At 37.5% G+C, this 18,293-nt stretch overlaps 2 protein-coding genes and 1 pseudogene across 2 annotated transcripts; all 3 read right to left on the reverse strand.

Moving 5' to 3' along the window:
- The window catches only part of LOC128516130 (histone H2AX-like), a 197,602-nt pseudogene that overhangs the window by 156,215 nt on the left and 23,094 nt on the right, over positions 1-18,293 (reverse strand).
- On the reverse strand, positions 3,305-3,722 carry LOC128516166 (histone H4). The gene has a single exon (XM_053490471.1). It carries the CDS (start codon positions 3,708-3,710, stop codon positions 3,399-3,401), a length of 312 nt encoding a protein of 103 aa, XP_053346446.1. The 5' UTR covers positions 3,711-3,722; the 3' UTR covers positions 3,305-3,398.
- On the reverse strand, positions 15,792-16,322 carry LOC128516150 (histone H2B-like). Its single transcript, XM_053490458.1, has one exon. The coding sequence runs from the start codon at positions 16,208-16,210 to the stop codon at positions 15,836-15,838; it is 375 nt and encodes a 124-aa protein (XP_053346433.1). The 5' UTR covers positions 16,211-16,322; the 3' UTR covers positions 15,792-15,835.

Raw genomic sequence — 18,293 nt, forward strand, 5'->3', positions numbered from 1 at the left:
CTTTGGACTTGATAATCGCTACCTCCAATGTAAGAGGAATAAAATCCAAGGCTAATCGATTTACAAAATTAAAAACTCTTTGTCAAGAACAATTTGATATCTTATGTATAGTAGAAACTAGATTAACAACTTTTCAGATGTTAGAGAGACAAAAGAATTGTGGGACAGAGGACCCCCCTTCTTCTCAATTGGGGAAAATAAAGCAGACGGTATAGCAATATTAAAACTATAGATTAAAACTATTAAAAGCCGAGAAATAATTCCAGGTAGACTCATGTTCATAGATGTCTTTTATTGTGGTCGGAAAATTAGAATATTAATCTGTATACAGCGCAAGACACGGTTAGGAAAATCCAATTATTTAGAAAACTTAAAATGTTATTATGTGTCGGTTTCCCAATAGTAATCTTTGGTGACTTTAACACTATTACTGACGAAAATGATCGGATTTCAGATAAATTGGGTAAAATTAGGAGAGAAGGGCCCTTCTTAAGAACCATGATGAATGAACACCAATGCCTGGATACGTTTAGAATTTTATTTCCAATGAAGACTGACTTTACAGAATTTGATGTTAACTGCAAAACCCGGATTGACAGAATCTACATTAGCAAGAATTTTGGATTAAAATATTATAAGACTAAATTGTGAATTGACTCAGACCATCTAACTAAATGTGCAAATGTTAAAAAGCTTTTCTTTGATCCTAGATACAAAGAATGAAATAAATAGAATAAAATCTCTAGATGTACTCACAATAAATAATTGTGAACTATGGGAGGTTTTTTTTTAAAAAAAAAACAAGTAAAGGCCTTCCTAAAATATAAAAGTCGTGTGTATAACAAAGAAAGAAAATTATAAATATATCATTGGTCATCTGGTCAAATATATGATTGGTCAAAATGGTCATCTGACAGAGTCTTTTACAATAAGGAGAGGCGTTAAACAAGGATGTCCCCTGAGTCCTAGGGTTCTGGCAATAAGTCCATTCATTTATAAAATTCAAAATGACAAGCGACTTAAAGGAGTAAAATTAGGGGAAAACAGAATTGTAATATCTGCTTATGCAGAGACATTACAGTTTTTACAAAATCAGAACATGACCTAGAAATAATACTCGAGCATTTTAAATCGTCTGAAAGAGCCTCAGGGGTGTCACTAAATATGAATAAAACTGAATGTGTATGGATCGGAAATTCTACCAGGAAATTTAAAGTCGAAATTCCAGAGACTCAACACTTAAAAGGTTTGGGTGTTTACATTGACAACGAGGAATGTGTTGCACATAATTGGGCTAAAAAAGAAAATGTAATTAAGGAAGAATTAGACAAATGGAAAATGCGGAACTTAAGTTACAAAGTGCGAATTAATATTATCAAAACCTTCATATTATCTAAAATAATGTTTTTAACATGTATCTTTCCACCACCAGATAAATGGATAAAAAAAACTTAACAAAATATGCTGCAACTTCATCAGTCACTAAACGAACATTGTTATTTAAGAACAGAGATCTAGGCGGATTAGGTGCCATCGATTTCGGCATCAAAACCAAAATCTCTGCCATTAAAATAATCTCAAGCGAGATCAACAGAAACACAAAATGGATTGGAAACATCACCAATTGAAAACCAAAAAAAAGGCCCCCTCAGAACTGCAGTACCCTACTATAAACTTATATTTTCAGATTTTACACATAAATATCGAGATTTAAACATTGATTGGATAAATTACTCTAATAATCTTTTTTTTTTACTTTAATTAATGACCAAATCCATGGACAAACAATAGCATTTAAAAACCTTGAAATTGACCAAAATGTTGAATGCCTTAAAAACCTCTCTGAGAACATTCAATGTCAATTAAGACGACCACGTGTCCCTTGCCGGGATGTGAAGAAGTTGAAACGCTTGAACATTTTCTCCTTGAATGTTATCGCTCTAAGGAAGTGTGGGACAAAATAAGTGACATTGGTTTAAAAATTGAAATTAATATGAAATCAGTGTTTTATGGACATTTCCATTCTTTCATTACCATTTATTCTAACTCCATTCCACACAAAAATTACATAAATATATACCTACCCGTTCAGCTGCTCTTATTGTTCTATATTTCTTCATACATTCTTCAAATATTTTCTAAATTGTGTATTTTTGTTGTAGAGTTATTTATTTTTTATATATATATTTTTTATATTTTATCTTATTCTTTCCTAGTTTTATTTAATTTTCATATTTATTTCCTATTACTATTCATAGTCTTCTATTTTAGGTCACGAGCAGTTGTCTAAGCATTTCACTGCATATCATACTGTGTATGACTGTGTATGTGACAAATAAAATTTGAATTTGATATATATATATTAGTGTGTATGTATAAATAGCTGACAGTCGTCAATAATGAACACGATTACTTACTGTTATAGGTTTCCGCCATGTACATTTAAGCTTCTGTTTTCAACGAATACTATCAGTCACTTGTGCCTGGGAACACAAGTTATTTTGTGCCATATATATAAAATCTCCTTTCAAAAAAGTGTGGGTATGAGCTCCAGTAAATAAGGTCTGTAGGACGTACACAGCATATGCAAGTTCAAAATTGTTGAGGTTTACAAGAGCTGAAGTCAAGCAAGGCCTAATAGAACATTATAAATAATATGTATTATAGTGGAATCAACCAATACCAGTCACTTTACATGAGTGAGAGTCAACTTGAGAGTTAAATATTTATATAATAAAAGTTTAATTATTTCATTTTCCATCCAAATCTTAGTGTTTTTTCCCCTTAGTGTTCATGTTGTATTAAATGATATTCCTCTGAACGTCTGAGATTCATGATTTTATTTGTTGTAAGAAAAAGTAACAGACCTCAATTCTAGTGCTGCTACATGCTAGTTCTGAATAGCTCTGTACTGCTAGAAACTACTAGAACAATTCAGCTTAAAATGTGTATTTGATTTACAAGTGGTTCCTTGAAAATTACTCTGAAACACATAAACCTACACAGCAGGAAATCACTCTTTGTAAATGAACGTTATGGTTTAAAAGAGTCCACATTTATAAGTAGAGTGTGTACCACATGAATTGGTGTTTTAAATGCATTCGAAGGATTTTAAAAACGGTTTCCTAATTATTCCTACAAGCTGAAGACTCCCAACAGATCGTTTTCCAACTAACAATGTTAACTGATTTACTTTATATATCTAACTGATAAACATCGAATTCGCTCGTCCGCTATAGCCAAACGTTTTATATAAATATAATGCAGCTTTTAAACGGCGTTTACTAAACAGTAAATACCTCACTTTTAGACACATACAGGGGTATAAACTCTTTTGCTGGAGATGTGGGTGGCTCTTAAAAGAGCCGTTGTATTCGCGTCGTTAGCCGTTAGAGTGTTTAACCGCCAAAGCCGTACAGGGTGCGGCCCTGGCGTTTCAGCGCGTACACCACATCCATGGCGGTGACGGTCTTTCTCTTAGCATGCTCGGTGTAGGTGACGGCATCGCGGATGACGTTCTCCAGAAACACCTTAAGTACACCGCGAGTCTCCTCGTAGATCAGGCCAGAAATACGTTTCACTCCGCCACGGCGCGCCAGACGGCGAATAGCGGGCTTAGTGATTCCCTGGATGTTATCGCGGAGAACCTTACGGTGACGCTTAGCGCCTCCCTTCCCGAGTCCTTTCCCGCCCTTGCCTCTTCCTGACATCGTGCTGCTTTTGCAAAGTTAAGTTGTCGAACGAAATCAACGGCCAGCTATCATGTATTTATTCGCCTCCAAAGGACCTACTTGAGACCAGGCGAGGGGGCGGGACTAATGGTACAAGGAGAAGCATTCCCCCCCCCATTAAAAATATATAAAATAAGCGATTATATTTTATAGAAAATAAATCATACATAATTAGTGTAAGGTTAAACACTGACATGGACCACAAAAACAAAGCAGGGATTTAGAGCATATCTGTGGCCTTTAGGTACCTTTTCTAACCTTTTCTAAGTCCACTATAACTTTAGGGCACCTAGAGCAGCACTGCAGCTAAGGCTCCTGTTCAGCCGATCACCACAAACATTTGTGTACACTTTCAACCCAGTCCAGGGAAAGTTATAATCCAGACAGTCTTTTTCTATACTGCTTAACCTGTACAGCGTCACTGAAAGAAATCTCATGACAAATGAAAGTCTAGAGCACATAAAAAACAAAGGATATTAGTGAGACCATGAGGGATGTGTTGTGGCTCATCATTGTTGGTCGTCTGGCTGTACGCTGTGTTGTCAAAAGGAATTGTAATGTTACGTCCAAAACCTGTTCTGATGATGAGACTATTGAACACTTACTAATACACTGTCACCACTCAGCTGAGATAAGGTGCAAGATGAATTCAATTGGATTGACTAGAAATACAGAAATATTTCTAAAAAAAAAGTTAAAAAACATTAAAAGTTGAAACCTTTTTTTGGCTAATAATTTGCATAGCTAATAACAAAATATTAAGAACATGATTTAAAGTGACAGCACAACAGTGACAAATATCTGCTCACACTGTTTTTAAACAGATTTTAATAGAATTGAATAGAATTAAGACAACAAAAGACAATTGACCGCAGGACTGCAAATAAGCATCCATGGGACATGATAAAAATATAAATCAAGGCCAACGTAAGTATCAGTAGTACTTTATAATTCGCAATGTATAATGGCATATCTGTTGAAACATTGTAACATATCAGTGCATAATTGGTACATCAAGTAACAGTGTAAAGGTGAAGCATTTTTGACCATGCGTATGTAATGTGTTGTGAAACCACAGGCTAACCATTACCCCACCATGCTGCATGGGACATTTAATTAATTTATTATTATTAGTAGTAGTAGTAGTGGAATTACCTTAGATTATTTTTTTTTTTTACTGATATAACTAACCTAAATGTTAGAGCCTTAGACAAGAGAGTTAAGGAAACAGTCACTTACTAAACTCGTCTACAAGATGGCAGGCAATATCCATCTAAAACATAAATTTATTCTAACCTCTTTAGACAAGGTAACACATCAGGTCAGCGGCTTTACACATTTGTAAACTGTGAGACAGCTGAGATCATTTCATTTATTGTAATTGGGTTACTGCATGGCTAGAATCTTCTACATGCCGCTCGGCACATCGGGAGATGGGTACAGTATAAATCCGTCGTTTCTGTGCCAGTTATTTACAGGGTATTTATTGCCGGCTTGATGCTCAATTGTATCTGAGCACTAAGGTGTTGGACTGCTGATCACCCTGAAGTGCTCAAATACAATAGGGTTGCTGAGAGCTTGTAAATTATGATCTTGTAACGTAGGGCAGGTTTAGAAAAAAAAAATGCTGTTTATATATAATATTTATTTTATTATTAAAAGGTAAAAAAAAAAAATGCTTCGGATGTTAGTAAGGTACTATAAACTTCCGCCTGTTTTCAGATTTGACCTATAAATACACAGACTTCAACAATGACTGGATAAATCACACAAATAAGGAAACAGTTTCTTTAATTAATGACCAAGTCCAAAGACAAACAAAAACCTTTAAAAACCTTGAAACTGACCAAAATGTTGAGTGCATTAAAAAATGTAAAAAAAAAACAAAAAAACATTTAAATAAAACCCCTTTCAGAAAACATTTGAGACACATCCTGGCTGGTGGCTGCAAGAAGACTCCCAGTAAGAGCAGTAGAGACAGTGTAAGATATACAATCACATTTTATAAATGTACATTTGATTTTATCTTAAAATATGAACATTTACAGATAAATTGGGTAAATACATTAAGTAAAAGTAATTTATAAATATATCCGAGACAAAAAGAACAGAGAAATTATCAAACACAAATATCTAAAGGATATCAGTGAGACCATGAGGGATGTGATGTGACTTATCAGTGCTGGTCGTCTAGCTGTACGCTGTGTTGTCAAATGGAGTTATGTTCTGTTGAAAACTGTTCTGATGATGAGACGATTGAACACTTACTAATACACCGTCACCGCTCAGCTGAGATATGGCACAAGAGGAATTCGGTTGAATTGACCATAAACATGAATGAAAAAATAACAATGTCTGGAATTTTTAAAGGACACTTAACAAAAAAGTAAATAATAAAAAAAATAAAAAAAACCTTCTTCCACTCACAGTGTTTATTTAGCAGGTCGTTCACAGGGACCGGCCAGCATTTATAGTCCAAAACCTGCCTCCAATCTTCATGGTCCAGTGAGGGGGAAGTTGATAAGGACATTTAAAAAAATAAATAATAAATTCACACAATATTCTTCTTTCTTTCATTCACATTGTTACGGCGACTCATTATACTTCTGGTTTTCGAATGTTGTGTCGGTTAGCTGGTGATAGTTTGTACCTATGCTCTGTTCTCTTTGCGTGTTGTTTTTATTTGACGGCGCTACGTGTTGGTTACTACTTCTTCGCCCAGTACGAGTTGTTGGACTTACAGTATCTCCAATTCACGGTGTCAAGCCGAAGTTAGTCTGTCCGAGGGTTTACATAAGCAGAGTGAGAATTTGTTTAGAAACACTAGTTAGCCGTGGGAGCTAGTATTTGTATTTATGTTTGGTTAGTCAGTGTAGTTAGTGGGCATCCTACGCCCAGATTTTGTTTTCGTTTTGTTTATTAGATTAGATCGACTGCCGCGTAAAAATTAGAGGGCGTTTTGTTTTATTTATTTTTATACTTTTGGTTTCAACTGTAACTATGGAGTATTTGGGTTTATTGTTGTACATTACTTACTAAAGTTTGCTGACGCTCATCGCAAGTCTCGAGTTTCCCTCATTCATATACACAGTTCACTTCCCTGGTAGTAATCAGTGACAGTCTTTATTATATAAACATTCCTCCTTTTCTTATTTTTCAGTAGTATTCAGCACAAGAACCTATTATGAAGGGTTCCTTCAGTATCCAGTAGAGTAATAATAATAAAAAAGTTAAAAGTTCTTGTAAAAAAGCAGATAAATGGGCTGCAGGGGGGCGGATGGGTCCTATAATTCACAATGTACCGTATAGTGTATTCATACATTGTATGGATTAACCATTATATTTGTAATATAGTTAAGTTTCACTTGTGTACAATTGGGCTTTTGTTTTCAATAAATAAATCCTACCTGTCCTACCTATTATATATATATATATATATATTGTAGCGCTTTTCACTGCTACAAAGGGACTTGGGGAGACAAGTGAGCTTCCTTGCTGCCCAAAGCAAATGGCTGGGAGTATTTTATTCATCAGGGCACGAAACAGCACAAACCACACAGTCAATAAACACATCAACAGGACACACTTCTAACCCCCCCACACACACACACACCCTGGCCGAAGCCACTAACCCAAACACCTTTCTTCGACAGGGTGAACACCTAACAACCCCTCCCGCAAAGCATGATGGTTACTAGTCCAAAACCCCGCCCACGCCACATATATATATATATATATATATATATATATATATATATATATATATATATATATTGTATTTTTTACCCTAAGTGTAATACAACATTAGGTTATAATATGTGTATCATCGTTGATTTATACTGAAATAAAATGAGCTCTGGAGAAGACCAAGCCCGCGTCGAGCTAAAACAAGCTAATCAGTATTTCAAACATAAACACGGGATGAGCAGATAATTCAAATATATTTCAGCTCTTTTCTAAAGATTTCTTGTCGTTGCCGATATAAACTTAGTCGTTTATCATTCACTGACTGCTTGTGTTTCCATCTAAACATGTTGTGTTTCCGGTGTTGTGTCAAAGTTGGTTCCCCCACGGAGCTGCGTTTTCTTTACCCCGCCCACGTGATAATTGCGCAGGGAGCGCGCATTAAGAGCGAAGCTCGCCCGCGAGAGGTTATGCGGGTACCACTGAGCTTCTCCAGAGCGCGCTAAGGGTCAAAGGTGGCATTATTACTGTTTTAATCCCTGAAATGAAAGAGACGGAGCACCTTGAAAATTAAACTCATCATTACATGCGCTGTATTGTTTGTTTTTAAACCATGGGTTGTGTGTAGTTTTTGTTCTACACACAACCCATGGTTTATTTATGATATTATTATTATGATTTTTTTTTTTTTACAAATGTAATAATTTTGGTTCTTTTTCATATTGTAGCATTTTTATCGCCGAAAAGGATGGTGGAGAGACAAGTGAGCTTATTTGCTGCCCAATGCAATGGCTGGGAGTACTTTACTAGGCACACAGCAGGTATGGCATGAGCAGCACATTCACTCAGGAACCTACATCAAATTCAGCTTCAGCCTGAACCGGAGCACATTTCACACATCACACACGCCCACACACACAAACAGGGCCGAGGCCACTAACCCAAACACCCTTCCCCATCATGGTGAACACACCGACATCCCCGCAAGGCATGCTGGTCGTCAGCCGCCGCCCCGCCCACGCCACAATATATTCATATATATTTTTCATATATATTTTATATTGGTTTATTTTATGCTCCGTTTGGATTTATTCAGACAGATGTGATTTTGTAACCTATTGAGCTGATATTAGGGCATTAAATGCAAACTATCTTGCAATATTAATATTATTATTATTCTTGAGACATTGTATCCGATGAGTCTCTCTTATGACATATACGGTTACAACCTGTGTTGTTTAAAATGTGGCCAAATATTATAGTAAATATAATATACAAGGATATATAAACTTTTCATCAGGGTTGTTTGGGTGATTTTAGTAATCATTAGTTTTTACAAAGTAGTCAAACTTAATGTCTTCATGTGACCACTATCTATAATGTATAAGGCATTATCAGTCATATTGTACAAATAAATGGCAGTGTTTAACAATTCTTTTTTTTTTTTATTTAACAATTGTTTTTATTACATTGTAGAATAATTAAACTAATTAATTCCATAGCTCAAATCTAACTCATTATTTTATTTAAATGTCTGTACAATGAACAAGTTACAATGTGGAGAATACTTTGTGTATAACAGTTAAAGAGAATAAAGAAGCAAAAAAAAAAAAACAAGCCAGCCACAGATGTGGAGTATATATTTGTGAATAACATGGCCATGAGAGAAAAAAAATTAGAAACACTGAGATGACACTACGGCTCTTTGTCTTTTCAGAGCTACATGAGAAACTTTTAACTGTGTATGGTTTAAGCATTACAATTTTCCCCCATGTACATTAAAGCTTTTATTTTCAATGTATCCAGCTAGTCATTTGTGACCGGGAAAACAAAAGGTATTTTGTGCCTTAGGAAAAAAAAAAATCTAATAGAAGGTTATAAATAATATGCATTATCGTGGATTTATAAATGGGCCAAACAATCCTAGTCATCCCAGTCACGTTGCGTGAGAGTCAAAAACTAATAGGGGAGTTAAATATTCAATTACATTTTTTTATATTGTGCTTTTAAAAATGGTCATTGTCTCAAAGCAGCTTCACAAAAATGAAAGAAATCCATTAAAAAATAAAATAATAATAATAATAATAATAATAATAAATAAATAAATAATAATAATAATAATAGTAATAATAATAATAATAAATTGTGTATGTGTGAGAAAAATGTATCCAGATAATAATGAGATGAATAAATTAAATGTCTCTGATGAGCAAAAATTTATATAGTAGGAGTTTATTTATTTCATTGTCCATCAAATCTTCGTGTTTTTTTTTTTTCTAGTGTTTATGTTATATTAAGTGATACATACTTTTTATTACAACAAATTAAACAACGATTCTCTGACATCAGGAGGAGGACACTAAAAGGGGGAATTATGTTAAAATGCTCTTCATCAACTACAGCTCAGCAATTGATACCATAGTTGTTTACATCACACAGGACCTCTCATGGTCCTGTCACATCAACACCGTGGTGAAAAAAAGCCAGACAGCATCTCTACCACCTCAGACGCTTGAGGACTTCAGACTGCCCTCCAAGGTCCTCAGGAACTTTTACTCCTGCACCATAGAGAGCATCCTGACGAGAAACATCACGACCTGGTTCGGGAGGGTTAGAATTTGATGTTACAAATTCCGGGAACTTGAGCTACTTGCCCAGGTCAACCCGCAGCTCCCAGTCTGCTGAAGATGAAAGGAGGCTGGTTGATTTTTGCTTTGCTTGCGCCTGCTCACCAGCCCTTACGAAGGCAATACTTCTCTGGCTCCCAACATATTTGTTGTTGGCCACTGCATGTAAAATGGTCTCTGCTATACACTCTGCTGTATCTCTGCCTTCCAGATGCCGTTCCAGGTGATCTTGGGCCAGGACCAAGTCTCGTCTCGCCTTGCCCTGAGCCTTGTTGTACTTGGATTGCTCCCAGTCCTGCTCGCCCCTTTGCCACTGTGACCACAAGTGCCTTGTGTCTCAGCCGAGACTCTGCCAACTCCAGTCCCTCTTGTGCTCTCCACTTCCTTCCTGTTCGCACTTCAATACCTGCTGCTGTTACTCTAGAATCTTTAGAGCCTTGGTAGACTAGGGCCTCTCTTATTTCAATTCTATTTATATTCAATTTATATTCAACTTTATTCCCACACAAAAAGTCCATAAATTCTATATCTCTGTATAGTACAGCTGTTTCTTATTTTCTTTATTTTTCATATATGTTTCTTATATTGAATATTTTGTACTGTACAGTAAGGTTATTTTATTTTAATTTTATATTTAATTTTATTCTTAGTTAAATTTACCTTCTTTTTTCTTTTTCATATTTATTTCCTAATTTGTGATGGCGGCGCACGCTAATGCAACGGCTTCTCGAGTTCCTGGAACAAAGCCTCTAGATAGCACACCAGATACAACAGATATCGCTTTTTCATTGCTGAAAATGCGAGGGAAGTATAGCATAACTGAACTGTTGTACATCAGAGACAGTTCGATTATTTTTATTCCACCAAGACTAAAATCGGCAGACAGCGGCTCTTGAGAACATCGGAGTGGCGTAGCAAAACGCAGGGGACAGAGGGCAATAGGAAACGATGTGCTCGCAGACAGAAGAGAGGAAAGCGGGCGGGAGCGTCTGTACAGTTAAAGGCTAGCCGACCTCTGATTCCAACTCTCTTCTTGGCCAACGTCCGCTCTCTGGATAACAAAATGGACCTGCTACGTTTGAGGATTAATGCTCACTCTGAGATGAGAAATTGCGCTGTTCTCTGCCTAACGATGATGAAACCATTTTTAATCAGAAGCCTAGGCTGAATGCTGAAGTAAACGCTCTGCTGAAAGCTACGGATGCTGCATTTAGAGCAGGTGATGCATCAGCGCTAAAGTTGGCGAGGGAACAACTGACAGCAGGCGTTGTGAGGGCTAAAGCCACATACGTCCAAAAAATCCAGGGTCAAATTCAAATTCAAATTCAAATTTTATTTGTCACATACACAAACATACACAGTACGAAATGTAGTGAAATGCATTTTACGGCTGCCATTGACCCTAGAAGAGAATTAAGTTTACAAATAAGAAATAAATATGAATAAAAGAAATACGATAGAAATTAAATAAAAATTAAATTAAACTAGGAAAAATAGAACTAAAAATAAAAATAGAAATCTGCTAGGGAAAAAAAAAAAATAGAACTAAAAATAAAAATAGAAATATGATGTGCAAAAATAGAAATCTACTGTACAAATTGAAATATACTGTGCTGTGTGTGCAAATATGCATAGAATAAAGTGACTTTGTGCAGAGGTTATTAAAGTGTCTTTGTGCACTGGTCCAGGATGTAAACGTAAAACTGTAAAATGTAGTGTAGTTGTGAAGGTAGGTGTGCAAAGTTATTAAAGTGTCTTTGTGCAATGGTCCAGGATGTAAGCGTACGACATGTAGTGTATATATGAAGGAAGGTAGTGTATATATGTAGTATGTATATATATGTAGTATGTATATATATGTAGTGTATATATGAAGGAAGGTGAGCATGTAATTGTCCATAGTGTTCATGGATGTAAGAAGATTGATGGATTTGATCAATTATGAAAAAGATGAAAAGATTGTTAGTTCTGCATAGTGGTGTGGTTGTGGTTGAGAGACCTTATCGCCTGCGGGAAGAAGCTCCTCCTCAGTCTCTCTGTGTTGGCCTTCAAGGAGCGGAATCGCTTCCCAGACCGCAACAGAGTAAACAGTCCGTTATTGGGGTGACTGAGGTCCTTCACGATTTTCCTGGCCTTGGTCAAGCACCGCTTGCTGTAGATTGAGTGCAGGTCAGGGAGCTCGATGCGGATGATGCGCTCACCTTACTTCCAACGATCCGCGGAGTATGTGGAAGGGCATTAAGTGTACAACACCAAAGATGCACAATGCCCTCGGGACACTTCCCTGCCAGATACACTAAACTCATTCTATGCCCGCTTCCAGGAACATGACCATCCTCCTCCCTGAAGACTGCCACCATTGTTCCAGTCCCAAAGTGTTCAACAGTGACTTGTCTGAATGACTACCGACCCATAGCTCTATCCCCAATAGTCATGAGGTGTTCTGAGAGGCTGGTCATGACACATATCAAAGCCTCCATCGATGCCACTGTGGACCCCCATCAGTTTGCGTACAAGACAAATCGCTCTGCAGATGACGCCATCTCATCAGTGATCCACACAGTGACACTGCATCAATGTAAAAAAGACCAAAGAGATGGTGGTGGACTTCAGAAAGGACAAGCGAACTCCTCTCCCCCTACACGATTGATGGAGCAGCTGTGGAAGTGGTCTCCAGCTTTAAGTACCTAGGCGTCCATATAGCTAAGGACTTAAACTGGAGCGTCAACACCTCGGGCCTGATTAAAAAGGCCCACCAACGCCTCTACTTCCTCAGGAAGCTAAAACGAGCTGGGCTTGGGAGCCTGGTTCTGAAGAGTTTCTATCGAGGAGTGGTAGAAAGCATCATCAGCTCCTACATCACTGTGTGGCATGGCAATAGCACCGTAGCTGAAAGGAAAGCCTCAGCATTATTAAGGACACCACTCACCCTGCACATTCTCTATTTCAACCTCTTCCCTCAGGCAGAAGACTGAGGAGCCTTCAGTGCAAGACCACCAGGCTCAAAAACCGCTTTTACCCTAAAGCAATTAGACTGCTGAACTCTAGCCGTGCTCTGTAGGTCCTCTCCCATTAAACACAGTTACAAACTGCTACTTTTGGATAGTATTTTATTACAACAAACAGTGGTGTGAAAAACTATTTGCCCGCTTCCTGATTTCTTATTCGTTTGCATGTTTGTCATACTTAAATGTTTCTGCTCATCAAAAACCGTTAACTATTAGTCAAAGATAACATACTTGAACACAAAATGCAGTTTTTAAATGAATGTTTACGTTATTAAGGGAGAAAAAAAAAACTCCAAATCTACATGGCCCTGTGTGAAAAAGTGATTGCCCCCCTTGTTAAAAAATAACTTAACTGTGGTTTATCACACCTGAGTTCAATTTCTGTAGTCACCCCCAGGCCTGATTACTGCCACACCTGTTTCAATCAAGAAATCACTTAAATAGGAGCTACCTGGCACAGAGAAGTAGACCAAAAGCACCTCAAAAGCGAGACATCATGCCAAGATCCAAAGAAATTCAGGAACAAATGAGAACAAAAGTAATTGAGATCTATCAGCCTGGTAAAGGTTATAAAGCCATTTCTAAAGCTTTGGGACTTCAGCGAACCACAGTGAGAGCCATTATCCACAAATGGCAAAAACATGGAACAGTGGTGAACCTTCCCAGGAGTGGCCGGCCGACCAAAATTACCCCAAGAGCGCAGAGACAACTCATCCGAGAGGCCACAAAAGACCCCAGGACAACATCTAAAGAACTGCAGGCCTCACTTGCCTCAATTAAGGTCAGTGTTCACGACTCCACCATAAGAAAGAGACTGGGCAAAAACGGCCTGCATGGCAGATTTCCAAGGCGCAAACCACTTTTAAGCAAAAAAAACATTAAAGCTTGTCTCAATTTTGGTAAAAAACATCTCAATGCTTGCCAAGACTTTTGGGAAAATACCTTGTGGACCGACGAGACAAAAGTTGAACTTTTTGGAAGGTGCGTTTCCCGTTCCATCTGGCGTAAAAGTAACACAGCATTTCAGAAAAAGAACATCATACCAACAGTAAAATACTGTATGGTGGTGGTAGTGTGATGGTCTGGGGTTGTTTCGCTGCTTCAGGACCTGGAAGGCTTGCTGTGATAGATGGAACCATGAATTCTACTGTCTACCAAAAAATCCTGAAGGAGAATGTCCGGCCATCTGTTCGTCAACTCAAGCTGAAGCGATCTTGGGTGCTGCAGCAGGACAATGACCCAAAACACACCAGCAAATCCACCTCTGAATGGCTGAAGAAAAACAAAATGAAGACTTTGGAGTGGCCTAGTCAAAGTCCTGACCTGAATCCTATTGAGATGTTGTGGCATGACCTTAAAAAGGCGGTTCATGCTAGAAAACCCTCAAGTGAAGCTGAATTACAACAATTCTGCAAAGATGAGTGGGCCAAAATTCCTCCAGAGCGCTGTAAAAGACTCGTTGCAAGTTATCGCAAACGCTTCTTTGCAGTTATTGCTGCTAAGGGTGGCGCAACCAGTTATTAGGTTCAGGGGGCAATTACTTTTTCACACAGGGCCATGTAGGTTTGGATTTTTTTTCTCCCTAAATAATAAAAACCATCATTTAAAAACTGCATTTTGTGTTAACTTGTGTTATCTTTGACTAATAGTTAAATGTGTTTGATGATCAGAAACATTTTGTGTGACGAAGATGCAAAAGAATAAGAAATCAGGAAGGGGGCAAATAGTTTTTCACACCACTGTATCTCTATATTTTTAGTGTAATATATAACTCTATGGTGCAATACATATATAACCCTATAAGTCGAATGTACAATGTGTGCAATACGGTCTCTGAAAATGTGCAATACACTATGTATAGTTTATGTCTAAATCCCTGCATAATATACCTCTGTCATAATATATGACTGCTCTTATTTATATTTATGTGTATACAAATATACACCCTTATATTTATACTACTATGCTATCTCAGTGTCTTAAACGGGACCTGGGTCCTAATTTCGTACCAGAACATGGAAGTGTATCAAATCCTTGATAGTCTTTTAAGGTCACGAGCAGTTGTCTTAGCATTTCTTCTCTTTCTTTCTTTAACGCCATGCCAGCTTCTATGGCTATATTCATGGCAAAAAGCATTTTGGTTATTTAAAAACTAGATAAGATGTTTAAGATTTATTTTTTTTCTAAGAATTTTAAAACCATAGTTGGATTTACTTGTTCAAATACTTTAAAAGTATAAATAAAATAAAACAAGTTCCTTAAAGGAGTAAGAGTCAAATAAAATGTTTGATGGACAACTGGGTTCTGCATGGCGAACATTTTGGTGGATTTTCTCTTGACAGTAAAAATGAGTGTGTTGCGTGTGTGAGTGTGTGTGCGCGGTGTATGTGACTTAAAATGATTAACTGATTAATTGAAGTAACGAAATTCTAGTGCTGCTACATACGAGTTCTAAATAGCTCTGTACTGCTAGAAACTACTTTGATCTAGAACAATTCAGCTTAATTTTATTCAATTTAAAAGTGGCTCCTTGAAAATTTAGCTGAAATACATAAACCTATTCAATTAAATTTTATTTGTATAGCGCTTTTAACAATTGGCATTGTCCCAAAGCAACTTTACACAATTAAAAGAAGTATTTAAGTTTGTATGGAATTTGAATGTGTGAGTCAAATGGTCAGATAGTCCTAAACCTACACGACAGGACAGGAGATGACTCTTTGACAGAAAACATGGGTGGCTCTTAAAAGAGCCGTTGTGTTGATGAAGGCGGCGGTGACGCGCTTTACTTGGAGCTGGTGTATTTAGTCACGGCCTTGGTGCCCTCGGACACGGCGTGCTTGGCCAACTCACCGGGCAGCAACAGGCGCACGGCGGTCTGGATCTCCCTGGAAGTGATGGTGGAGCGTTTGTTGTAGTGAGCCAGACGAGAGGACTCACCGGCAATGCGCTCGAAGATGTCGTTGACGAACGAATTCATGATTCCCATCGCCTTGGACGAAATGCCGGTGTCGGGGTGAACCTGCTTCAGGACTTTGTACACGTAGATGGCGTAGCTCTCCTTCCTGGACTTTCTGCGCTTCTTGCCTCCTTTGCCGGCGGTCTTAGTCACGGCTTTCTTCGAGCCCTTCTTGGGGGCGGTCTTGGCTGGCTCAGGCATGGTGCTGCTGTTTCACAACGAAACTAAAAGAAGAATGAATAGCTCCGCCCGAGGGCCCTCTATGTAAAGGCTACATTGTAATTAGGCACAAGCCAAGAACGGATTTTGATTGGTCGACATTTTTAAAATTCCTCCCATGGAGGACCTCCTACCGCCCCAGTCTTTTCCTGTTACTCTTCCACCCTTCGCTTTGTGTTCATTCCCGCCGTTTTCGAGTTTTATATATATATTTCCCATTTTTTTTGTTACCCTGTATTTAAAAAAAAAAAAATAGACAAGGATATTTACAATAATTTAATCCAGAAAATAAGTAAATCACGTGTTCAACCGTGAAAAATATGTACATATAATTTGTAAATAAATATCTTTGAGTCCACAATTGTGACTAGTGTGCGTACCAAACTTTAAATGCTTTGTTCATGTCTTGTGATGCTTTAAATGGATTCGATGGATTTTAAAAACGCTTTCCTGATAATTTCGATAAGCTAAACACTCGAAACACAGAGAGATTGACTTGAAATTTCTTTATCTAGTTCCCTCAACTGCCCGCATATATCGTTACAAGTGTTATGAAAGTTTTAAACGGTATTATTTTGTACACGGTGTTTAAGCCTAAAATACATTTTTACACACACACACACACACACACACACACACACACACACACACACACACACACACAATTGGCTGGCTCTTTTGCTGGAGATGTGGGTGGCTCTTAAAAGAGCCGTTGTATTCGCTTCGTTAGCCGTTAGTGTTTAACCGCCGAAGCCGTACAGGGTGCGTCCCTGGCGTTTCAGCGCGTACACCACATCCATGGCGGTGACGGTCTTTCTCTTAGCATGCTCGGTGTAGGTAACGGCGTCGCGGATGACGTTCTCCAGAAATACCTTGAGCACACCGCGAGTCTCCTCGTAGATCAGGCCGGAAATACGTTTCACTCCGCCACGGCGCGCCAAACGGCGAATAGCGGGCCTGGTGATTCCCTGGATGTTATCGCGAAGAACTTTACGGTGACGCTTAGCGCCTCCCTTCCCGAGTCCTTTCCCGCCTTTACTTTTTTTTTTTAATTTTTTTATTGAGAAAAGGCATATAATGATTGTAAATGATTACAATGACAGTCACATTACATTACATTACAATATCCACAACGATGATTTCATTCAAAGGACAAATACGTCAAAGGGTAATAATAAGAAATAATAATGACAATTATTATTATTGTTATAATTAATAATACAATAAGAATAATTATAATAATAAATAAATTTGCAAACAAAATTTAACAATTGTTATAGTTCATAGAGTCCACATCTATAAGGAGAGTGAATCCCACATAACAGAATCCCCCAATGTTTTGTTTATAGTCCTTTGTTTTTTCAGATGTATTTGAATACTTTTAACAACTTTTTCACTAGACACAAATTGTTGATCAATGGTCATCCTAGAGCGTGTTTTCCAAAGTTTTGACTTTGTTACACATATTATATACCAGAAAACATCACGTTCTTTTTGATTGTATTTTCCATTAAAAATGCCATAAAACACTGATTTCATATTAATTTCAATTTTTACACCAATGTCACTTATTTTGTCCCACACTTCCTTAGAGCGATAACATTCGAGGAGAAAATGTTCAAGCGTTTCAATTTCTTCACATCCTGGCATGGGACACGTGGTCGTCTTAACAAAACAGCTCCATTTGACTACTGCTCTTACTGGGAGTCTTCTTACAGCCACCAGCCAGGATGTGTCTCGAATGTTCTCAGAGAGGTTTTTATTTTGTAAGTTTTTTATGCATTCAGCATTTTGGTCAATTTCAAGATTTTTAAATGCTATTGTTTGTCCATGGATTTGGTCATTAATTAAAGTAAAGATTTTTTTATTAGAGTCATTTATCCAATCAATGTTTAAATCTCTATATTTATATGTAAAATCCGAAAATATAAGTTTATAGTAGGGTACTGCAGTTCTGAGGCGGCCTTTCTTTTGTTTCCAATTGGTGATGTTTCCGATCCATTTCGCGTTTCTGTTGATCCCGCTCGAGATTATTTTAATAGCAGAGATTTTGGTTTTGATGCCG

Source organism: Clarias gariepinus, chromosome 28 (assembly GCF_024256425.1).
Source record: "Clarias gariepinus isolate MV-2021 ecotype Netherlands chromosome 28, CGAR_prim_01v2, whole genome shotgun sequence".
Lineage (NCBI taxonomy): Eukaryota > Metazoa > Chordata > Actinopteri > Siluriformes > Clariidae > Clarias > Clarias gariepinus.